General features: G+C 36.0%; 3 protein-coding genes and 1 pseudogene across 8 annotated transcripts; 2 read left to right on the top strand and 2 right to left on the bottom strand.

The window, feature by feature from the left end:
* The first annotated feature begins 2,884 nt into the window (after positions 1-2,884).
* LOC147295497 (putative glutamine amidotransferase GAT1_2.1 pseudogene) lies at positions 2,885-5,357 on the top strand (annotated as a pseudogene).
* Positions 4,858-8,529, bottom strand: LOC147295496 (uncharacterized). Of its 2 annotated transcripts, none has more exons than XM_086232047.1 (6): positions 7,766-8,529; positions 7,459-7,673; positions 6,985-7,273; positions 6,782-6,864; positions 6,609-6,700; positions 4,858-5,676 (listed from the first exon to the last, which is right to left on the bottom strand). In XM_086232047.1, the coding sequence occupies exons 1-6, from the start codon at positions 8,075-8,077 to the stop codon at positions 5,444-5,446; spliced, it is 1,224 nt and encodes a 407-aa protein (XP_086088173.1). In that variant the 5' UTR covers positions 8,078-8,529; the 3' UTR covers positions 4,858-5,443. The 2 variants fall into 2 exon arrangements, with proteins under 2 accessions (XP_086088173.1, XP_086088174.1); XM_086232048.1 differs by having other exon boundaries at positions 7,459-7,670; positions 7,766-8,528.
* A 4,244-nt stretch (positions 8,530-12,773) lies between these two features.
* Positions 12,774-15,604, bottom strand: LOC147295495 (putative F-box protein At3g25750). Of its 4 annotated transcripts, none has more exons than XM_086233325.1 (2): positions 15,473-15,604; positions 12,774-14,379 (listed from the first exon to the last, which is right to left on the bottom strand). In XM_086233325.1, exon 2 carries the CDS (start codon positions 14,356-14,358, stop codon positions 13,141-13,143), a length of 1,218 nt encoding a protein of 405 aa, XP_086089451.1. In that variant the 5' UTR covers positions 14,359-14,379; positions 15,473-15,604; the 3' UTR covers positions 12,774-13,140. The 4 variants fall into 4 exon arrangements, with proteins under 4 accessions (XP_086089451.1, XP_086089448.1, XP_086089450.1 ...); XM_086233322.1 differs by having other exon boundaries at positions 12,774-14,383; positions 15,473-15,597; XM_086233324.1 differs by having other exon boundaries at positions 15,468-15,587.
* Positions 15,605-16,788: 1,184 nt separating this feature from the next.
* LOC147295494 (LEAF RUST 10 DISEASE-RESISTANCE LOCUS RECEPTOR-LIKE PROTEIN KINASE-like 1.2) lies at positions 16,789-25,013 on the top strand. Of its 2 annotated transcripts, none has more exons than XM_086230527.1 (4): positions 16,789-17,645; positions 23,057-23,089; positions 23,416-23,658; positions 23,797-25,013. In XM_086230527.1, exons 1-4 carry the CDS (start codon positions 16,841-16,843, stop codon positions 24,747-24,749), a joined length of 2,034 nt encoding a protein of 677 aa, XP_086086653.1. In that variant the 5' UTR covers positions 16,789-16,840; the 3' UTR covers positions 24,750-25,013. The 2 variants fall into 2 exon arrangements, with proteins under 2 accessions (XP_086086653.1, XP_086086654.1); XM_086230528.1 differs by lacking the exon at positions 16,789-17,645 and adding an exon at positions 21,485-22,737.
* The last annotated feature ends 7 nt before the right edge of the window (positions 25,014-25,020 follow it).

The raw sequence follows: 25,020 nt of genomic DNA, 5'->3' as shown, positions 1-25,020 counted from the left end.
GTATAACTAAAATTATATACTAAAACATTATTAATTTATTATTATATTATATATCTAGAAAATAGGTCATAGGGTTATATAAAATATTTTTAGGGTCTAAACCCTAAAATATAGCTACGTTAATATTAATTCTAATATTTTATTAGGGTTTAGGGTTTATGGTCTAAAGTGTATAAAAATGTGTACAAAAAGTATATAAAAAGTATATAATAATCGTATAAATATATATAAAAATATATATAATAGTGTATATATATGTATAAAAATATAAAAAAATATATTTTTTGCAAATATGCAGTGCGGTTCGATTTTTTTGGCGATGTTAACTTTTTTTGATCTACACAATTTTTTGACGGTGCAGTTCGGCCGATTTTAGCGGTGCGCGGTTAAAATGCCCACCCCTAATTCAGCCAATATGGCATGTGAATGTGATTGGGCCTTTGCCATAATTCAGTTGTGGTCTTGGCCAGTTTTGTCTAGCTCTTGGAAGAAATGCAATGCCATTGGCCTGCTAAGCACTGACAAGCGGTGAGAAGAGCTGGTCCACGTGAACTAATTCTAGAAGGGAGATTATTTACTAGAGCACTCTTTGTATGCCTGCCATATTTAATGATATATTAGTATTTGTGTTTATTTCAAGTAAATTGAAATAATGCACAGTGTAGTAGCATTAAGTGATTGTATTATACACGTGGATTTACTTATCAAAACTTTTTCATTTTAGATGATGCATGCCTTATAAAATAGAGTCCGTTAACATGCAGGTACTGATACCACAAATTATTAACCAAAACCACCTAAAGCCCCTTTCTTTCTTTGCGGGCCAACTACCACAATGCTAATATTCTTTTGCGGACACCACGCCCACTACATCCCCGCGCCACAGTGAAGCCCATCTGCCAGCGCAATGTTTTGACGAAAATAGGGATAACAAAAATAAAAAATACACAGTTTCAGTTCACAAACTGCTTTCAGTTCACTTTGCAGTTTCAGAAACTGCAGTTTCACTTGTAGTTAGTAATTGCAACTGCAAGCCTGCAGCTCCAATAAACTGCAGTTTCATTTACACTGCAACTACAAGCTTGCAACTCAAATAAACTGCAGTTTCAGTTCCTTTGCAGTTTCTGAAACTGCAGTTGCAACTCAAATAAACTGCAGTTTCTGAAACTGCAACTCCAATAAATTGCAGTTTCAACTCTAATAAATTGCAGTTTCTGCAGTTTCAGTTCCAGAAACTGCAGTTTCAGTTCACTTACAGTTCCAGAAACTGCAGTTTCAGTTTCAGTTCACACAAACTGCAGTTTCTGCAGTTTCAGTTCACAAACTGCAGTTTCTGCAGTTTCAGTTCACAAACTGCAGAAAGTTCACTGTAAAACAGCAGTTTTTTATGCAGTTCCAGAAACTGCAGTTTTCTGCAGTTTCAGAAACTGAACTAAACAAAAAAATCAAGAACCTAAACATAAATCGGCGAAAGGGGTCGTGCAACTCGCTGATCAGGAAGTCTGAGCTCTCGATCTTGCGACGTCGTCCAGATCGATCTTGCGACGTCGTCCAGAGAGAGAGAGGGTGGGCTGGTGGTCAACGCAGGTGGGGGATGGAGTTACTGATGGAGGAAATGAGAGAAAGGAAGAAGAAAAAAAAAGAAAGAGAAAGGAGAAGGAAAAAAAAGAAGAAGAAAGAGAAACGGAGGAGAGAGAAGAGAGAATGAGATCAAGTTTACAGCTGCATCACTTAACACACGCCAGCTGCTTACAGCTGCCCACTCAGCTGCAGTCAACTAAAGCCCATGCAGTCAAACTAACCTAATTCTTAATAAAACTAACCTAATTGTTATATATTAATAATAGTGGTATTAAAAGTTAAAAACCATAGGAAATATGTAGTTATCAGTAATTATTTCTATAAAATATTCTCATTGTATAAAGTGCCCATATATAGAAGAAATCCAAATTCAATTCCTAGGATAACGCTAACAACATAGCACGAAAATTAAGCATTGGCCAATTCCTTCACAAACATATGCCATATATGATCTAATTAAGCCAGTACGCGGCACCCAGACGAATACACCTATTGTTCCCATAATTGGATCTTTCTTGTTCTCACATTGTATTATTGCTCAAAAACTCAGACAAAGAAACAAAATCCAACCCATCAATGATCAAACAAAGAAAGAAAGGAACTAGTGTGATTTTCACAGATTGCCTCCTTAATTGGCAAGAATATACCAAGTATTAATTAAGACTTAATTCCAAAAATCTCTCTCCCCTCTATGTCCATCTCTATTAATTAATTAAAAGGTGTATATAATCCTCATATATCCACTACTACTGGATCTGTAGTCTCCATGGCTAATTCAGATCTCTCAATGACTTTGCCTAGAGTTCTCATCGTCTCTCGACGAACCGTCCGCAAGAACAAGTTTGTAGATTTCGTTGGTTAGTTCTCTCTCTCTCTCTCTCTCTCACTCCAATTATTTCTTCATGATCACGTATTTCTTATATACTTCTCTTTGTTATTTTTGCGCTATCAAGTTTTACGTATATATTTGCATAGATTAATTTATAAGTTTCTTAGTTTGATATACAACGGAACATACATGTACCATGTGTTATCTTACTCATTGAATTATTTTATTTTAATTTACTTGCGCTTTTTTTATTCCAAATGTCGAATGAAAGAGAATCGAACTTGAAACATCTTTCAACAAATAAGAAAAAAATATATATACCACTACACCAATAAAATTAGTATATGCGTTCATATATGAACAACTTTCGTTTTCATTCCATAGATCCAACCAGTTGATAAAGATATTTGTAAATAAAATTAATCATTTAATTAGCTGTTCTTGATTAAAATCCAACACAATCAATTAGTTTAATTTTCAATTATACATGGCATAACAGGAGAATATCATCTAGATCTAATTGTAAGCTATGGAGCGGTGCCTGTTATTGTCCCTAGAGTGAGTGGAGTCCACATGCTGTTGCAAAGCTTTGAACCAATCCACGGAGTTCTCCTATGCGAAGGTGAAGACATTGATCCGTCCCACTACGATGCACAGCTCTCTGGCTTCTCTCCTGAAGAACTAGAAGAAATTGGGAAACTCCATGCAAGCGATACTGCCATTGATAAAGAGAAGGACTCCATAGAACTAAGGCTTGCAAAGCTATGCCTAGAAAGAAACATACCATACTTGGGAATATGCAGAGGGTCACAAGTCCTGAATGTGGCATGTGGGGGTACACTGTACCAAGATGTTGAGAAAGAAGTCTTAAAAGAGTGCCCAGATGATCAGAGTAATACTCCAAAAGTGGCTCACATAAACTATGAGAATTATGATGGGCATCGACATGAGGTTAAGGTTGTGGAGAATACCCCTTTGCATAAATGGTTTAGAGATTCTTTGGATGATGAGAAAATGGAGATATGGGTGAATAGTTATCACCATCAGGGTGTGAAGAGATTAGCCCAGAGGTTCGTGCCAATGGCTTTGGCTCATGATGGGTTGGTTGAAGGGTTTTATGACCCAGATGCTTATAATCCTGATGAAGGCAAGTTCATCATGGGACTTCAATTCCATCCAGAGAGAATGAGACAACCGGATTCAGACGATTTTGAATATCCAGGATGCCCATCAGCATATCAGGTGACTCAATCTCAATCCTATACATTGTTCTTCTTCCTTGTTATATGAGATACAAATTGTCGTGGTTATGATCGCAGGAATTTGTTAAAGCAGTAAGAGCTTATGAAAAGAAGCTGAATCAGTCGGCTTGTGTTGCAAAGGCTCCAAAGCTTAATCATGACCAAGAGGTGAAGAGAAAGAGTATTCAAAGGAGCTTCTCAATCGCAAAAGATATGTACTCTAGGCGTGGAGTATTTGTTTTAAGCAAAGAGTCTGAACTGGATGTTGGAGCTGAGTTTCTGGAGGTGATGAAATGATAACATCACTGCACTTTGATCATCTTTTTAATCCCTGCATGGCTGCATGCATAGTTTATTTAATGGGTGTGCTTTCACTTTCAGGCAAATACAGCGTTGAGTTTGCAGCAAGAGAAAAGGCTGGAGCAGATGGGTGCAACCGTGAGAAATGCTTCAGCATACACACAACGACTGAAGATGAATGGGGAGAGGGAGAGAGTTGCAAGGGCCATAATTGGGAACATGTCCATAGAGCAGTTGTCTGATCTCATGTCTTTCTATCGGATTATGGGTCAGATATGTTCCGACGCTTTGGAGACAAAGTTTAATGACCTACTCAATGAAGTCGATGATGTCTGACTTCAATTTGCGGATTTCCCACTGGCCAGAGCCATTGCATTGGACTTTTGAGCTTCCTCCCAAGCAATATTTCTCCTTTGAGCTTTGATAAACTCTTCTTTATTTGGCTGAAATTAATACTCTCTTCAAAAACAATACAAATGAAGTCCAATTACGATCGTTTTCCTAGTATGTCAGAGACTCCTCGCAGAAACTTGCTTTCATTCACCAAAAGAAATCAAGATGTCAGGTCTATTGTAAATTTTTCTTCTGGCTGGTCAGAGGTGAAGGTAGATAAAATGTAAAAACTCAAATAGCCTTTGCAGCAAAACTAATAGCCGTGTTTTATTTGCCTAATAATTAACCGGCAGATAATTCCAATCATCAGAATTCAGAATATCCCAACACTCTTTAATCAAGTCTTAAGACTAAGTTCTACCACAATAAATCAAATAATAATAATAAATAAATAAATAAATAAGTAAATAAGTAGCAAAAGCACACTGACAGTTTAACAAAATTGACTAATAAAACAGCTTTCACCAAAATGGTATGTCTAGAAACACCACCAAACCATATGACCCAGTAATATGACATTCGTCAACGGTTATTAAACCTCTAACACAGTTATGTTGATACAGTTATGCGGTTATGATTCAAATACACATCTGGGGAAGCAGGATCTAACACTTACAATCACTTCATCAAAATCCCCTTGTAAATAAAATTACATCATAAACATCATCAGGACATAAAAAAGAGCCTGGTTTTTTTCTTTTTTTCTTTTTCTTCTGTAATATACCCTTGCTGAGAATATTGAAAAAAACGAGCAACATAAAACTTGCTTACACTAACAGAAACTATGATTAAAAAACTGCAACTATGATTAAGCTAGCCCTTCTATAGCTTATCTAACTCTATCTTTCCTCTATTCACTTTTTGCTGAGCTTCATTACAGCCCACATCTCATGCCAAAGCTTCACTTTTCTATAAGTAAACTTCAATTCTTTTTTCTTCTCTCTTTTTAGCAAACAACAGAAAATCAAACAGCAAACCCCGCAAACCAACTTGCCACCTTGAACTTCACAGAATACAGGGAATTTTTCATAAGTTACCCATGCGAACAGTCTTTGCTTCTAGAATGGTGGCAGCATCACAGTTAATTATATCTTTGACATCATCGACGGCTGAAAAACAGAAAATCTGGGTGATCGACCTGATGCAATCTTAAAAAGCTTTCAGCAGCCTGCAAGAGGGAACTTGCTAATTGGCGTTCAAATCCCCCATTAGGGGTCCAAAGGGACCCTCTGAACTTGTATGAAGCAAGGCCAAAAACAGGCAAGGACATCTTAGGGATACCATCCATGTCGCTTGGATATGTCACTACAGGAGCCCGGGCATCTTGGACACCTGAAATATAACATAATGTAAATCAGATATGCAACTGAGACATAGATAAGCTTATGTTGAGAACTGCAGCAAATTACTCAAAAGAGACAAGCTTATAAGAGATATTAAATAACTCCTACAATAAATACAGATCTCTCCATCGATCTAAAGTAAACAACTCAGCATTTGGAAAGTTAATCAACTCTACAAAACATTTTAAGAAACAGAACCAAGTAAAGGACGTGGAGGATTGGTAAATATGCCACAATAATTGAACGAAACGTGGGGGATTTGTGAATACGCCTCCACAATTGAACGAAACGTGGAGGATTTGTGAATACGCCTCCACAATTGAACGAACATGGAGGATTTGTAAATATGCCTCCACAGGTGAACAACACATGGAGGACTTGTAAATACGCCTCCACAAGTCAACAAAACGTGGAGGATTTGTAACTACGCCTCCACAGTTGAACGAAAAGTGGAGGATGTGAGTCCCTCTTATCAATAATGACAATATCTATAGACCAGTTATCCACAATGCAATTACATGATTAACAATCAGACCAATGTATTAAATGAAACAACCTGGTATCTAGAACACATTTTAAGAAACAGAACCAAATAACGGACATTGGGGGATTTGGAAATACACCACCAAAGTTGAGCAAAGTGTGGAGGATGTGGGTCCTTCTGATCATATTGTTTAATTGTTCCATTGTCTTTTTGCCAATCATGATGATATATTTAGGTCAGTTATCCATTATGCAATTATATGATTAACAATCAGACGAATGCATTAAATGAAACAACCTGGTATCTCAGGAGTATAAAATTATGAAGAAGCCCAAACATCTTTATATCTACATACGAATGTCAGGGAATATACTTTCATCGCCGCCAAAAAAGCCATGCACGTACATGTGCAAAATAAAAATGGAATTCTCTATTACCTCCCATGGGTGTAAAAAGTGAATGGTATGTCAGAAAGCACGCATCAAGATCCTTTAAAGTTGGCCCAGTTGGAATCCTGTAGATTGGGTACCTAAAAGAAATATACCACTCAACCAATTTAGTAACATCTTTGTGCATAACCCCTGAAAACAAATGCAGAGTTCGAAAGTACCATGCAACAGAAATCCAGCTGGTAGACAGATCACAACTTCTTAGTGTCTTCAGCTCAGGAAAACGGAATGCAAGATCTAATATCTGTAAAATTGGAAAGTTCACAATAAAGGCCAAAAACAGGGAAGCAAAGTGATAAAAGAGTAAAATATATTGCTATTTAGTTTCCAAACATAGCGAGTAGGAGAGAAATGCAATTATTACCTTGTCAGCCAAAGGTTCACGGCAATAAGGAAGGTCCCGTTCAAAATACTCAAATAGTAAGCAACCTTGGGAATTTACAGATTCACCTTCATCACTAGAGCAGTCTTCTTGAGGTGGAAAATGCTGGTCTCTCAGAGATAATCTTTCTATCCTAGAAGGAATTTCGCTTGACAGAATTTGATGATTCCGCTGCTCCCTCAAATATTTTAATCTTCTATCGGGTTCATAATCACTGCTACCATCACTACTAGAATCCCTGAAATCACTATCACTGTCCTCATCGGGTCGCCTATCACACCCACAAAAGCCATCAAATTTTGTATTACAAAGACAAAAGTAGAAACAAAATCACTCTTAATATGATGCCAACCACAGAGAACACAACATGCAACATTATCATGAACAGAGTACAAACCACAGTATGCTCGCCACTACAGAATTAACTAAAATTAAATCATGGAGTTAAATGTATACCTCGTCTTAGTAGATAATTTCGTAGAGTGTCCATATATTTGAATAGCGGACAAATAAGGGACATAGTACTGAACCACAGAGTCACTGTCATTCAAAATCAGAGGGACTCCTGCACCATAAGCGCTCCACTCTTTGAAAGACTCCCATAGATCACCAAGAACAAAGTATGGCTGAAATTCCACGTCACATGTACTCAATCCTCTCATCGTCGTCTGCTACCAAGAGTCCAACATTTAATTAAAAGATTCAGAAAATTAACACAAAAATTAACCAAGAATATTATACAAATTGAATTTAAAGCAAACACCTTGGAGAGGTACTGAGCTGGAACGGAGGGCGTGATCGACTGCAAGAACCGTTCAAGATTACTCAAAGGTTTCACGACGGGCTCGAAAGCTGGCACGGCGACTGGCGTAGGAGGCTCATCGGACCCGGTCCGGTTCTCCGGCTCCCGGTTCTGGTTGCCCTTGAGCGAAGGCGATGGGCTCGGCGTGACGTCGCTCTGAGCTCGCCGAAGTTGCTCGGCTTTCTGGTTCTGTTGGGCCCTACGAGCTCTGGCCGGGTTGTAAAACCGGTCCTCTCCGCGACCGCGCGTGAACTGCAACCCCGTCCCCAACATCTCGAAAGCCAAATCAGAAACTGGCACGACCGCACGAGAACCCTAAATCTGGTCCTCCTATGCACGTAAGTGGCCTCTTAAACCCTGGAACGAAGTCAACGGGATTGGAGTACGACGAATCGATTGAGGGATGGAAATTAGGGGATCGGCTTCTCTAGGGTTTGTGAAAATGATAGTTAACTGAGAAACCGAATGTGTGGAAACAGATCGGAGAAAAGGATTGGATTGTGGGTGATAAAACCCTAAAATGGAGGCAGAGAGTGAAATGGATCTGGTGGAGAAGGTATGGGTAAGATAGGGCAGGTTTCCAGCGGCAATTTGGTAATATCAATTAGGCAGAAAGAGGGAGATAGAATAATTGAAAAGACAACGATCAAGGAAGAGAAAGAAGAGAAATGGCGAAGCAGGCTCTGAATAAATGGATGGGTACTGCGTAGGGGTAGGGGAAGAACAAAACAATTTTTTAAAATTTCTTTAAATAAATAAAATTTGCCATTAACCTTGGGCGCCCAGAGTAATGGCATGGGGCACCTTGTCTTCTAAAATTACAATATTGTTCTCTTACTTGGATATGGTTGTAAGGCTTTGCTAGTCGTGGGAATTTAGACTTTGACAAGGGCAAAGTTAGTAAAATGTGAGTGGGAATATTGATGTCCCCTGATTAGAGCGTTATCTACTGACTAAATGGGAAAGATCTAAAGGCTTGACCACAAGGGGCTGTTATTGGTGTGATTGAGGCCACTCGGATAGTCATTAAGGTGAGGGGCTTAACTGCCGACACGTGTGGACGGACTAAATTGTTGAACACGTGTATGGTGAGATTCACTCTACAAGGAACGATGTCTTTTTCCTTCTTATCCCCATTCGATTTTCTCGAGAAAACGTATAGACTTTCATTTATTAATTTTTGCTTTAGTTTGGAGCAACGACCTTTTTGTAGCGTGAGGCAACGCGCCTTTTAGGCTTTGCGGGAGCCCTACAGTCAGATCCCCACGTTTTGAGTACATTGATTCCTGTTGGTGTGCCCGGGGTATCCTCGTCTCCCTTGTCCAACGGTCGCCTACTCTAACAATAATTAAATACTTACCAATTTTTTTAATGAAAATTGCAGCATATTTCATTCTGTTTACTTTTTATGTCAAATATTTTTCAGATAATGATTTTAAAGTTCATTTTTTAACTTTTAATGAAAATTAAAATCACTTAAAATGTTGTAATGTTAAATAAGCAAAATTTGTGACAAATAAACTTATGTTTAATTTCTTATGTGTTTTTAGTGCCAAATTATTGGTATCATTTTGAGTGAGAATTTTTAATGTATAACCGATACATTGTTACGTGGTGTAACTAATCCAACATGTAAAAATATTATTGGACGATATGTTTTTTTCCTAAGGTATAATATTAATAACATACATTTATATTATATTACGTTAAATTTATTACAGCATGTGGTGGTATATCGATCATATCGAAAAAATCTCTTATGTCGAGCGCTCGTAGTTTTTTTTTTTTTTTTTTTTTTTACAAACATAAGTTTGTGTATAGTAAAAATTTGTAATTATGCAAACATATTCATCGTAATTCAAAAGTCAAAATTAACTTATTGTCAAAAGTGAACTCATTATATCCAAAGATTTATATATTATTCGCATGATATACTCAAGGTATTAAATTTCATTTTTTTAGGGATCCGAAATCGAAACACATGTTTGATAATTTTTCTTGAAGATTTTGTCGAAATTTATCGAAATTTACCGAAATTATCGAAATTTTCCTATTTTCTATTTTCTCCAACTTCAGAAATTCACAAAAAATAGCTCGAGACTCCAAATAATTCACCGAAAAATTCTACGGACTCGTATTGATGAGTACTAATTTCCTATGACCTCAAAATAGTTAAATTGCTTTCAAAAAAATTATGAAAAATCCAACTCTCATAATTTAATTCTAAAAATAATAATAATCGCCAAATTCTTGAATTTTTATTTAAATTCATTTCTACACAACTAAGCTCTAAAACCACAACCAAAGGTCTAAGTTAGTTAAAATAAACTTAAAGAAATTTCTAATTCCTTTAAATAAATCTTAAAACAAGTTTGAAAAATTTAAGTAACAAAATTATCATAAGCCAAAATTTGAGTTGCTACACTTAGTGAAGATAAAGCTTGGTTAGGTGAGAGGCACGAGAAAAAAGGAAGGAAAAATAAAATAAAATAAAAAACTGAAGAGAGAGGCACAGGGAAAAAAAGGAAAGAAAGAAAAAAATTTAAAAAAAATTTTAAAAAAAAAAGAAAAAAAATGAGGTGGGGTTTGGGGCCTTTGGGCAATTGGAAAGAAGAAAAAAAAAATGTTTGGGATTTCATTTAATTATTTTAAACCTTAAACTCTAATACAAATCTATATAAAAAAATAATTAAAAGTATCCTAAAGGGCCTAAAACCTAATATCCTAAAAAATATAGAGTATAGAGGGTTTAATGTATAAATTATAGAATATAAAGAGTTTAGGATATATAGAGTATTAGAGTTTAGATTTTAGTATATAATTAAATTATACAATATAAATAATATCCTAATTTTATTTAATAATATTTGTTTCCAGCGCGTATTATATTCATCATATATCACATGAAACCTACTATATAATTTGGTTTCTTCAATGTTTTTTATCAATATAGTAGATAATATGTTAAATAAACATATGGTAAAGTTTCATTCAAAATTTTCGTATTTTGATAGCAATTTGCGTCATTTCTATTGAATTTTTGTCAAAATTTAAAAATCTTCGAAATTTTCATCGAAATTTCCTCGAAACTCAAATTTTATGGTAGTATCAATTTTATTCCTTGAATATACTACCATAAAATTTTCTTTAAAATAAATAATTATATTCTCCATTTAACAACAATAATTTTGTCATTTAATCTTTTGTTTTTTTCTCTCTGTAGAAGGATGGCATACCGCTACATCCATTCAAAATAGGTTTATTGCCAAACTGATAAGGCCAACGCCTGGCAATTAAAACTCTTTTCTGTTTGGCCATGCCTGGCAATTAAAATTCTTTTTTGTTTGGCCATGCCTGTCAATTAAAACTCAATCCTCTACAATTAATTAAACTCATACCCAATTATGTTGACCTAATAGGGTTCAATAACAAATTTAATTGACCTAATTGGGGTGCCTTGCTCTCTTTTGCCACTTTTAAATTCCAACAATATTATTAGACCATACTTAAGAAATTTGTTTACTTTTTATTCCAACCTAACGTACAACAAAAGGACATAAAGTGTCGGTCACATGGTAACATAATAAGGAAGATGCCTTCACATGCATTTTCATGTCCAATTTTCAATCTCTTTTTATACATGTGTCACAGAAAGCAATTTATGAGCAAATTCACATTTTCATATCTTTGTTGTTTTTTCAAAATTAATTCTTAGCAAATATTTGGGGTTTGACTTTGCAATTTGTTCATTAAATATCAAATAATGCTATACTTAAATATCATATTTAATAGTGCAAGATAAATGCCCATCAGGGATGAGATTAGGTTGAACTCTTTAGAGATTTGACCAATCTATTCAACATGAATTTAATTCAAACTTTGAACAATTTAGATAAAGAATTTCATAAGTTGAGCAAATACGAACATAATTTTTTTATTTTAATTAAAAATTGGGTAGAAAATTTCATGATTTATGTTAACGATTGACTAAATTATAATAACAAATAAATTAATTACATTTGAATTGATTTTAGAACTATTATTGCATAGTTATAAGGGAAAAATGCATTTTTAGTCTCTGTGTTTTACTTTGTAATCAATTTTGGTCATTGTATTGTCAAAATTGCCAATTTGGTCCTGTGTTTATGTTTGCAAGCAATTTCGGTCCACCACCACCAAAATCATCCATCTATTCCCTTTTACCACCGACGACAACACACCACCACCATCCTCACCCTCCCTCCATCCCTTTCTCCCCCATCAACTTTCTCTCTCTCTTTCTCTTTCTCTCTCTCTCTATTGGGCATAATAGGTGAAATCCACCACAAATCTGCCACCACAATTGGTGATAGTGGACTAAAATTGCTTGCAAACATGAACACAGAGACCAAATTGACAATTTTGAAAACACAATGACCAAAATTGATTGCAAGGTAAAACACAGAAACTAAAAATGCATTTTTCCCTAGTTATAAACAATCTCTTTGTCTAAATTAGTTATCAGAAATTTTGCTATCAACAGCTTGCTCAATACGCCTTGTATACCATGATTTTAATTATTTATAAAATTGATTGGTTTGGTTTAACCCACCAAACCTGCTCATGTCCACCACTAATGACTAATGCCCATTGTGATTTGCTTCACAATGGTCAGTTTAATCACACTTTGACTGTCCATTTCTATTGGCCAGTTGTTATAAATTATAATATCTTCTGATTCTTGCTAAATAAACACTGGCACTGAAGGTATTCTTGACTTTTTCCTGAATCTCATTGTCACGATTGTGTTTACCAAATTGTATTAAATTAATTAATTAGCTTAAATTATCTCTAAGAAAACGTTCGTGTACATTTGTCTTCTCCTTTGAACAAAATCTCCTTATCGTGTCAACAACACACATCATACAAATATAAAATTTGTCAATTTCAGAGAATTTGGATCACCTGCTATGTATTGAACAACATGTAATGAACGGAAGAATAATGCTTCATTAATCTCACTCCAGATGAAAACCCAAAAAAACCTTGAACAAAATAAAGTATTCTTAATGTAAAGGTTGGCTAGATTCGTATGAACCAAATCATAGAAAATAGTTACTGCAAGCACCGACCATGCAGGGATATAAATAGATTATCACTGATTATAATATAGAGTACCCCTAACTTACAAAAAGCCTTCTACTACTACTACTACCAGAGTACCCCTAACGTGTACATGGTGCATCTTTTCCTCTCACTGAATGACTGAAATGAACTCCAAGCTTAGGATATGCTAATGGTTAACAAAATATCAACAGAGGCCCAGCCAAGACCAGTATAATGAGCAAAATTTACCATCAGCCAAGAATCAAATTCCTGCAGCACCACCATTGGGGTGCAGTGAACCAAACAGGTGCCCAACTGTCCCGATTGCCACGAAAACAGAAATTCTCACCTTTGCTGAGGCTGAAAACCCCCCAATCCCTTCTGCCAGTATCATGCAGACCAAGACGAGTTGAAATTCCACAAAGATGATCAGAATCCCATTCATTCCACCATGGAGCTGCATGATCATTAGAGTAATAGATACAATTGGTCATCTCAACACCGAGTTCCCTTGAAGAAAAAGATCTTGAAGAACATTTGCCTAAAAATAACATTTGATTGCCCAAATTCTCTACCCTCTTCCAAGACATCTGGCTAAGATCCAATGAATACACTTTGAAACCATTTGTTTCAAGTACAGCATCTGATTTGGTGCTATAAAACCTACAAACAAGCAAAAGCTCCCCACAAGACTCCACAAGATACTTCAGCACACTGTTATCATTCTCGTCCTCCTCGGACATTTTTACTTCATGACAATGTGTTTTGATCTCAGAAGTAGCAGAAGCATAAGCATCATCTCTTCCCATGGTAGCCAAAATATTAGTAGCCTTAATTTGCCAAATGTTATAATCATTGCTTAAGAGATAGAAACTTCCGTTGGAGAAGACAGCATCCTCAAATGGTTCACCATCTAGTTTATGTTTAAGCCATGACTGGGCTCCTGGGACCCAAAACGCAAGCTCCCGGCATTGACTATGAACAAGCATGCATACAAATTTTCCAAGAGAGGGAAGCCCTGAGAGAACCAGCTTGTGATAAAAATTATATGTACTGGGAAGATCAGTTTTGTTCTTAGAGAATGGATTGAACAAGCTAATCTCAAGACAGAAATAGCCAAGATCTTTTACTAGAATCAACCAATCTTGATATGATCCCCAACAGTATCTTCCACAAGCCTCAGGCAGCACCATCTCCCACTCTTGATTCTGTAGTATGCTAATACAAGTCCTTACCTCACTGTCTTTTTGGCCAGACATCATGAGCCATGGGAAACCACGCCTTTGCCAAGCAGCAAGTTCTTGTGCAACAACATTTCTCCAAGATTTGCAAACATCACTCACGGACATACAATCAATCAGAGGCAGTTGCTCAAATATTATTTCAAGGATACTCCGAGGCATCCCCGCCCAATCTGCATTAATAAGCTTCTGCCGCTTCCGGCTACGATTTCTCCTTCTTCGACCCATCTTGCAGCTCTATGATTCCACCTGTCTACAAAAAGAAATCTAATTTACTGAATGTCCAACTGTTGAAGGGGAAAAGGCATGCTAACAGTAAGAAACTCTTAATGAAAGATTGTAAATATGAGTGTAAGTTCAACATCAACAAAGTGTAATACATTACAGAAATAAACAGTTAAGACCTAAATTAAAATATCTGTACAATAGATGTGGATGGAAAAGTTAAATGTTTTTTTGGAGTGAACTAACTCCCTTTATCATGTCCACCCTTGTGGCATGCCACCTTATCAATTCAAACCAAATAAGAAGGAACTTTCTAGAAAACTCTTAACAGGTATAGGCCTCAAAGAATGGGATGCCATTGTTTGACTTAAAGAGCAGTACTTGTTCCTAGGACTAGACCTTGTATGAAGATCAAAGAAAATAAAAGCACAGACACCCAAAAACCTCAATAACAAAAGTAAAATTACGGAATGAACACACTGTATGCTTCTTTTAGTCAGATAAAATTATTAGTTCCCAACTAAATGACGCCCTGCCACTAAACCATTTAGAAACACAGTTTAATGCCTCTATTGAATTCATGAATACAAAGATATATGAAATTAGGCATCCAAAAAGACATAACTTAAACAAACAAACATTGCCACTGCAAGTTTTTTCAAGAAACAACCCATTTATTGAGCTTAGAAGCTTGCAAAAAGAACATGAACTACACAAACAAACAATGCCACAATCAGTCTTTCGAGTAAAACCCATTTGAATGAGCTTGGAAAATTTAAAAGCGCTCAGTGCGTTCCACTTAACACCCATTCATGTTTGTTGAAATGACAAATTTCCTACTCGTGAATGAAGCAATCAAAAGCTACTGTAATTCCCCTCCCCCAATACGTAAAAGCAATTCCTTAAGCATTAACAAGCATATAATGTCCTCCATCAAAACATAGATAGCTTCAAAGCACGAGAACAATAAGCATATTATTCGGCTTTAGTGATTGATATAGAAAAATAAAAATAGCATGAAACCCAAACTCAGAATCAGTAAGTGGAAATAAATGCATATAAAATCATCCATTTTGGCTAAAAGCAAGAAGAAAAAAGGAAAGGTTGAAAACCTTACATAGCTGCGTGTCTAATTTTCATAACGACAGTGGCGCAAAATGCAAAATCACCGCATTCCCAGCAAAGTTGACTGAGAAGAACATACAAGGAAGTCTCTGGAAGGAGAAGGAATCGCTTCCTTCCTAGTTCCTACGAAAACGATTCGTGTAAGAGCGTGGGATGTGAACGTTGTTATTCAAATGGGCCAGCGTCCAAGCTTGGGTCGCGTAGCGGGCCACCTTAGCCCATTTTACTTTTCAGTGATTTTGGGATCACTAGCCCAGTTTACTATAGTTAAAAGAAAATGAGATATGGTGACGTGTATATCCTATTTTAAGAGTCAAGACAAACATCTAAATTAATCACTTTCACCTGGGTTTAATTTATAATTTAAAGCATCAACTGAAAAGTAGTGCATTTGATAATAAAAAAGGAAAAGAAAATTGGCATAGGATCCAAACTCTAATAATTACTCCCGAAAAGAATGTCTTGATAGAACTTCAGATATTTTGAAAATGAGTCCAAATTTGTGCATTTTCAGGACATTTAGCTTATTTTTCAGAGTAAAAAAAAATTTAATCGATCACTGAGGACATTAATAAACAAAAATGTTATCAACGGAATGCTTAATTACATCGTTGGTGTTGCTTTCACCAAAAGTTTCCACTTGGATGAATTTCCCTTTTGGACTTTGAGAAATAAAGAGTGGGACAAAAATGCATGGACAGGAAAGAAACATATATAGGCAAGAAGAGGAAGAGGTAATTATGACTAACTTGAATGTAATTTATTCCAAGTACTTGGTCGGTTTGGATTCGGCTGCTTTTTCTATCATCAGGCTGATGCTGAATAAAGGTCACAAAATTGATATTGAACCAAAGTTGCAAAAACTGAAAGTGAAAGGCATAGTGGCAACTTGCAACTTGGTGGTCATCGGTGATTCTGCGGTCCATGCTGCTTTGAATAATTAAAAAATCAGAAGAAAAAAAATCCCTTAAATGATAAATATCCCTATACAATTTACTAGTTTAAAATTGTAATTACTTCTGCTTGAATATATGAACCGTAAACATTAGTGCCAATTCCACAGTGACCCATTGAAGAAGGGCATGTACATGAGAAGTAGAAGATACATTGGTCAAGTTGTACGACTTTCATAGAATATGGCCGATAAATTTAGGTAATTTGGCTTAAATTCAAGAGTCCAAGATGTGAGGCAGAATAAAGAAGTCTTCTTATCACAAAAAGAAAAGCTGTCAACTGTCAGAGCCAAGGAGTTTCAATCGGGAAATTATCAAGTCAAACCCATCATCCCTTAAGTACAACTCTCAATATATCATCACCTTCACTGTCTCTAGTCTCTACCCACAATTTTACAAGATCCCAAATGAATCAAAACCTCTTCTCCCCATTGATAAACCTCTGCATCCTCCTCATTTTCTTTCTCCTATCACTCCCATCAGCTGAAAGTTCATCTCCACCATCTGCTGTGGACCCGCAGTACAAAGCGTGCAGTGCGCCCAAAACTTGTGGTGACCAAATCATAAGCTATCCATTCTTCATCCAAGGACAGCAAGAACCCTTCTGCGGGTACCCTGGTTTCCATCTCTCTTGCCATGAAAACAAATACCCAATTGTCCAAATTTTCGGTAACGATTACATAATCCGCAATATCAGTTACCAAAACCAGTCTCTTGTGGTCTCAAACGCTGTGTTTTCAGACTTACACAAAAGTAGTGCTTGCAATAATATTCCACTGGTCCATACCTTAAGCTTTCCAAACGATCAGTTTAAGCTCGCTCAAAACCAAACCGAATTGGTTCTGCTCTACAATTGCAGCTCTTCTTTGGTTGAGTCATTGTCAGAGTACAACATTGGTTGCTTTAAGGGAACTAACAAAAACAGTTCAGTTTTGGCCCTGCCTCGGGATGATGTACGATTTGGGAATGCGTATGAGAAGTGTGGAAGAGATCAAGTGGTGGTGGCTGCTCCAGTTGAAAGGTATGGGAATGGGAATGGGAGTGGGGCGGGAATAGAAGAGGTGCTGAGGAAAGGGTTTGTGCTGGAATGGATCGCCGGCAACTGCAGCCGCTGCGAGCTAAGCGGAGGGAGGTGTGGCTTCAATCACACCACGTACCATTTTAAGTGCTTCTGCCCAGATAGGCCTCATTCTGGACGCTGCAATGTAACAGGTTGGTCTTTCTCCTCTTCCTCTTGAGTAAAACTTTCACGAGATTTCAAGAGGTAGACTCATAAAATATATACCGTTTGATTTCTTTACTTGATTTCTGTACAAAACGTAGAAAAATCCTCATCAGCCAGTCTCATGGGGATGGGCATAGTGTAATTGCTACCATACATTTCGGTCGGTGACTTGCACTTGCGCCTAAACAAAAGGCGGTTGTTGGATTAATAGAGAAAATAGTTATTTAGTTAAGACCCCTCCCTCCAGAATCAAATCTTGAACCTCTAAAATAAAGAAAAAGTAATGCTTCCAAGTCCGATCCAAAAAATCATATTATACTATCTTATTTTATAATGTGGTGAATAAACCACGCAACGTTCATGACATAATTTATGTACTTATATAAATCATAATTATGGAGAATCAGTTTAACATTTTTAATTAATAAGATTAAATTAGAACGGTCAGTATTAGACGTTTAAGATTAGGAACAAATACATTAATTGGTGATAAAGACAGGATTTTATATTTAGATATTAATGGAAGAAAAATTATTGGACGTAATCTATATATAGGATGCATGCTAGGCCTAGCCTACTCTACATTAATAGCCCACTGTTCCTGGGCTGATGGGATATCTATTTGTCAACAAGCTTAGTACTAGTAATTGTGTTGTTACCTCATGTGTAGGGCGTGTGATTTGGATTGGAAAATCCGAATCCGACCGATTTCTATTCGAAAATTTTTAATTTTATTCCGAATCTAAAATTGCCGAATCCGAAAATGCCGAAATCCAAAAATTTTGAAAAAAATTGGATTAGAATTGGAATGTTTATGTAAATTCCGATTCCGATCCGAATTCCGATCCAAAAAATTCCGAAATGTTCCGAAGGCATTCCGATCTAATATTTCTAAAATTATGCCAATTTATTTCATATTATATATTTTATCATTTATTTAGTATGATACATATAACATATATTTTAAAAAAGATGACTAATTCTATTAATATAAACATATGTACATTATAAATATATGTGTATCATAATAACATAAATGGTAAGTTGGTAACACAAACACCCACATTTTTTCGTACATATAATTACTATTTTTTTTTTATTAGGGAGGGGAATTGAAGATATGGAGCAATTCTACAGTTATTCCAACTAGAATATCCCACCAGTTATAATTACTAATTATTAAATATTTAAGCTTATTATTTTCAAAATTTCAAACATGATATATATATATATATATATATGTGAGTAACATGTATCTACTAATGACATTTATTCTAACAATGTTGGATGAGCTCCAAAGATTAATCCCCCACCTCTAAGATATGTGCTATTAAGCCTATTATACATTCACAGTGACATTTATTTCTCTTATATAATATGTATTTTATAATATATAATATATACCATTAAACATACACAATATATATCATACATAATTTATTTCTTAACATACATAATCTAGCAATGAAAAACTTGCTAAATTGCATCTTTTTTTTTTTTTCCTTCTTTTCTAGATTTTTTTTTATGGTAATGGTATGAGATGGTATGGTTCTAAATGTTATTTAAATTAATATTTTGAATTTTCTTTTTAAATTGGACATATATTTTAATTACATTTTAATATAATTATTGAAATGCATCATAATCTATTGTCTTTTAATTTTTGTTTGTTTGTTAATTTTATCATTATTCTAAAAAAAAATCCAAACATGTTCTAAAAAATATTATGAAAATGTAAAAATTCCGATTTTTTATTCGAAAATTTCAAATTTTATCCGAAAGTTCCGAAAATGTTATATTCTGAAAAATTCCGAAAATTCTGAGAAATCCGAAAATTCCGAATCGAAATGGAAATTGAAACATAAATTTCATTCCAAAATTTTTTAGATTGAAATTGGAACACCCTATTTTCGATCCGATCCGGCCGAAACACACCCCTACTGGTCATGTGTCTCACTCTCATTCAACCTTTTGTCCATTTGTGCCATCTGTTGATCGCACTTAAGAAAATTACTGACGTACTATTAATATTATGTAGTCACATCACCTTCTAAAATAATACATATATTTTTTTTATAACAATGATTTTGCAGTCAACCTAAACTTTTAAGATTTTAATTTCTTCCCAGCTGGATTCTGAAAGCCTGAAAGTAGAATTTCAGGAAAAAAAAATGTCTTCAGGATGACCAATTTAATTAATAAAAACCCTTGTCTTTCAATTCGTAGAAGTGTAGAACAATTAGTTTAAAGTTTAACCTTCAACTGTCAGTCAGATTCAAATTCAATGCCATAGTCCAAGTCTCCATCCTACAAACCAATTAATCTGCTGGTTGGTTGTGGGTCATTCCTCAATCCTCACCAGCCATTATTGACTCAAACCTTCCACAACGACCAATTTGCCACTTCTTCTGTCGATGGACATCATCTATCAATGTTATCATCTTAATTAATGCTATCCCAAAAAATAAAAAATCTGTGTATAAGGTTTTATCATGCATCCTTGTTCTGAAACAAAAAGGGTCTCACTGTATCTTTTAGTAGGTATAGATGTCTTCAAAATTAACCCACACAAACCAATTTTATCATATAGCACAAATCCTTATGAGTTATTTGACTGACTTTAAGTTGGATTTATTCTCACACGTTTTTTCTAAAATTTGAGAATATTGAAAGGATAAGTTCATAGAAGATTTTTCCGAGTAAATCAAAGTATTGGATTTATTTGCCAATGAATTATTGGACTGCATATGATGGCTTTCAATGACTTTAATGCGGGTCAGAGTCAGAGTAAGAGACGTATATAGATATCCAGAGTCATTCCCAATTGGCCATTGTGAGTGCTAGCTAGACATAAATCAGACTTGACCCACACGCACTATATATATATATGATACAGTAACTTCAAATCCTGCAACTTACTTTAGTCTCCCTTATTTTATTTTGACATTTATACAGAGATAATAGTAGTATTTTTGGACGATCGTCATGCCCATACGATCTTCTTTAAGTAAACAAGGCAATACACTCATGATATGCTGTCAAGGGATTGACTTGTATGTATGGAGGCATATACCTCCATATTTACATATGAGAAGAGTTTCACATCTTCAAAAGCTTAACAAAGGACAAGAGAGAAGGTGGACTCTGTTGTACAACTAACCCTGTAGTATACACTTTAGTTGTCAATTGTCATTTAAAGTTAGGACACGGTCCATTATCTACAGTATAATGTTCTTGATGCTCTTCAACTCTGACCAAAACAATTCTAAACGAGATTGAAGAAATGATTTTCATTTTATGACCAATATCTGATAATATGTTGGTGGAAAATGACTAAATGATTTGAGGTTTTCCATGTTCAGACTCCAGAGAGTTGCACAAAACCATGGCGTTTTGATTGAAGTTCATTGCAGGATATATTCAAACCCCAGAAAGGATTTTCTGGAATTCCGTAACCATTGTGAGCTCCAATGGGACCCTCCAATACATAAGTCCTAGGTATTCATAATTCATTCATCTGTGAGACTATGACTAAACACCACCATTAGAAATAGGTACCCCCTATGAATACGTTTTCCTCTTACCCCGTCTCCCACTTGCACCATCAACACCGCCAGAAATTGACAATCACACAAGAGCCACACCTACCTAACGTGTTGCTAATGCAAATTCGATATATATTCTTTCTTAAATTATGGGAAATGATAATGACCACAAACAATTATATAACACGCTGCCCTTATGACCAAATAATAATATCTCAGACTTATGGCCGAAAAAAAAATATATATATGTATATATATATATATATATATCTCAGACTTCTTTTACAGACGCCTTGTGCTTGTTCACTTTACACCCATTATATGTTTTATTACGAGAAAAAGAAGGCATATAATCATAATAGCATTCTCAGCAGTAACTGTTAAGTGTTCACACAAACATGGTTCACGAGCAGCACTCGTTATCTTTCCTGCCCTGCCGTAATGTATGTGGTTCAGTGGAGTTGCAAGGGTTTCTTTCTTAAGACCATAATTAATTTCATTTTGAATGTTATCATATATCAGAGTTTGAAGAGTCAAGGAGTCAAGTCTTTCTAGTGCTAGTCAATGAGGAAAATGAGAAGGAAACTCCCTCATATGCGAGAGAGTCTTTAAGCCGGCCAATCAATCAATAGTCTATATGCCTTGTTCGTTCTACAAATTAAGTCTTCCATATCAAACTTCCAAGTCAACTAGCGTGTTAAACAAAGAACTTACTCAATATATTGGTTAAGAAAGGATGGAGGCAAATAATTGAACAACAGTCTTGTTCTGAATTAGAGAAGTAGAACTTTTTTCGTGGTGCTTTGTTCTGCTTGTCCAGCTGGGAATCTTTCCATGGCTCCCGTCGCTTTGTTCGTTTTCTCTCTTCTTACTCATCTTGTGGTTCTTCACTCCTTTGAACCAGACAAAGATTGTCCACTCCACCCCTGTAATGAAATGGTAGGCGATATCAGCTTCCCCTTCAGAAGTATGGCACATCCTCGTGAATGCGGGTTGCTCACAGTTGATTGTTCTCAACCCTCTGGGCCAAAGATCCAACTGATAGATGGAGGATACTGGTATGAATTAGAAAACATCTCTCGATCAAATATCATTTCTATCAAACTCAAAGACACAAGGCTTCAGAGGCACTTAGATAATAAAGATGACTGCAATTATGAAGATTTCGACGATTTGCGTCTTCCCATCCCTTCTCCTATGTCTCCTATCCTTTATACATTATCCATAGATTCCACAGCCAATCTGACCCTCTTCAAATGCGACAAGCCCCGACAGATTAGAGATCCTAACTTCAGCTGCTCCAATGGTTCCCATAATTACTATATGTCCTTTAATACTAGTTTACCAAATCCCCCTCCAGCATGTTTAATCGCTCAGCTCCCCATTCATCTGGATCCAAAGAATCCAATGCAAACTCAATACAATCTTTCTGCATTGACTGCTGTGTTCTCCCTTCAAGTGAAAGTAACCCAAGAATGCTCTGATTGTTATTATCACCAAGGAGGCAAATGTGAGGAAATTAAATGTATAAAAGGTATAACCTCGGAAGAGATGTGCATAAAATTGGATGCTTGCCGCATTTACATGACCTGCTGTCTTTATTATCTGTCATGCCATAACCAATGTCACTCCTCCAAGGATATAACTCAGAGGAAAAGAAACTGTTTAATTGATTTTTTTTTTTTTTTTTGGTATTAGACTATTAGGTACATAAACGCGCACATATACATATGGAGAGTTTTTAAATGATCATTATGCATTATCTTGTTTTTGGTGAATGCCAATTTTATTTATGACAATTCAATTTTCTTTGCTTTAGCTAACAGAATTTTTCTTTGCAATTTATGTTGCAGGAGATAAGACCTGGAAATTGAAACTCGGACTAGGTATGATCCATAACTCTTCAATTAAATATCTAATTGATATGGATTCTCATCTAGGACAAGTGTTTGAACTGAAGGAAATCAAATCATTCCCAAGTGCCTCGGCAGAGGATTAATGTTCTAAGCATATCATGGAATGAACAAGCTTTGAATATCGCCCTGTTGCTTACAATGACAGTAGTCCTTTGGTTGGCCCTATGTGCAACATTAAATTGAATGCTCTGCAAAACACACCCTTGATCAAACTTGAATTTCTTTTAACTGTTTTATAATTTTATGCCATGCGGTCCTTTGGTTAAAAGTTGACCTCACTCACTTGTAAACTTTAGGTCTTGGAATTGGAGGTCCAGCATTTATAGCAGGATGCTTGTTTATTCTGTGGCGTTACAAACAAAAACGTCTCTTCCTCTCAAGGAACATTTCTTCTCAGCCCTACTCAAATTCAGACGTAGAAGGTGGCAGTGCCTACTATGGTGTCCCAGTATTCACCTACAATGAACTCGAAGAAGCCACTAATCATTTTAATAGTGAAAAGGAACTTGGAGATGGAGGTTTTGGAACTGTATACCATGGTAAGAGTTAAACATTCTATGTTTGCGTTATTTAAAAAAGAAAAAAATCAGCTACATGAGGCAATAAAAGAAGGATTGAAACTACATAGTATCTGCAGCAGCTTACTGAAAGGTCTTTCTTTGATCAATTTGATTTAGGCAAACTCAAAGATGGTCGTGAAGTCGCAGTCAAGCGCTTGTACGAACACAATTACAAACGTGTGGAACAGTTTATGAATGAAATTGAAATTCTCACTCATCTGCGCCACAAAAATTTAGTCTCCCTTTATGGCTGCACTTCACGCCGCAGCCGCGAACTTCTACTTGTGTACGAATACATTCCCAATGGCACTGTTGCTGATCATCTCCATGGTGACCGAGCAGATTCTGGCTCACTCACGTGGCCTATTCGTATGAGCATTGCCATAGAAACTGCCAGCGCACTGTCTTACCTCCATGCTTCTGAAATCGTGCATCGTGATGTGAAGACTACCAACATTCTCCTAGATAACAATTTTTGTGTCAAAGTTGCAGATTTTGGGCTCTCCAGGATTTTCCCCATTGATGTCACCCATGTCTCAACTGCTCCACAAGGGACCCCTGGTTATGTTGACCCAGAGTATCACCAGTGTTACCAGCTAACCAGTAAGAGTGATGTTTATAGTTTTGGGGTTGTTCTCATTGAGCTTATATCATCTATGCCAGCAGTTGATATAAGCAGGCAGAGGAATGAGATTAACTTGGCTAACTTAGCCATGAAGAAGATTCAAAAAGGTTTATTCAATGAGTTGGTAGATCCATGTATTGGGTTTGAGTCAGATAATGAAGTTAGAAGGATGATAATTGCAGTGGCAGAGTTAGCTTTTCAATGTTTGCAGCAGGACAACGATATGAGGCCTACCATGAATGAGGTTTTGGAGGGTTTGAAGATAATTGAAAGCGGAAACGATGTGCCAGAGGATTTAAAGCGGGCAATGAGTATACAACCACCACCTTCACCAGACTGCGATGAAGTTGGGTTGCTGAAGAACCCGATACCACCACCTTCACCAAATTCCGTGACTCAACAATGGCCTAGCACTAGGTCTACTACACCTAACGCCAGTGGCTGATTTTTTTTTTTTTTTTTTTTCATTAAATTACAATATAAATAGTATAACTATGTTTTAGATTCGGTTAGGTGGGTTAAAGTTATTTTCTACTCATCTACTTAATTTGTTGCTAAATAGAAAAATATATCCAAAGCATATCACTGCTAGGTAAAGGTTTGAGGGAATGTACATAAATGGAGATATTGTTGTTAATGTTCATATTCTGCATATAATTCAGATTATGATGGCCTGTTTGGATCTCCCAACATTTTGGCTTCAAGCTTCTTTTTGT

Source organism: Dryas octopetala, chromosome 2, assembly GCF_963921425.1.
Source record: "Dryas octopetala chromosome 2, drDryOcto1.1, whole genome shotgun sequence".
NCBI lineage: Eukaryota > Viridiplantae > Streptophyta > Magnoliopsida > Rosales > Rosaceae > Dryas > Dryas octopetala.
The sequence above is the reverse complement of the archived record's forward strand: the minus strand, read 5'-3'. Positions and strand labels throughout refer to the sequence as shown.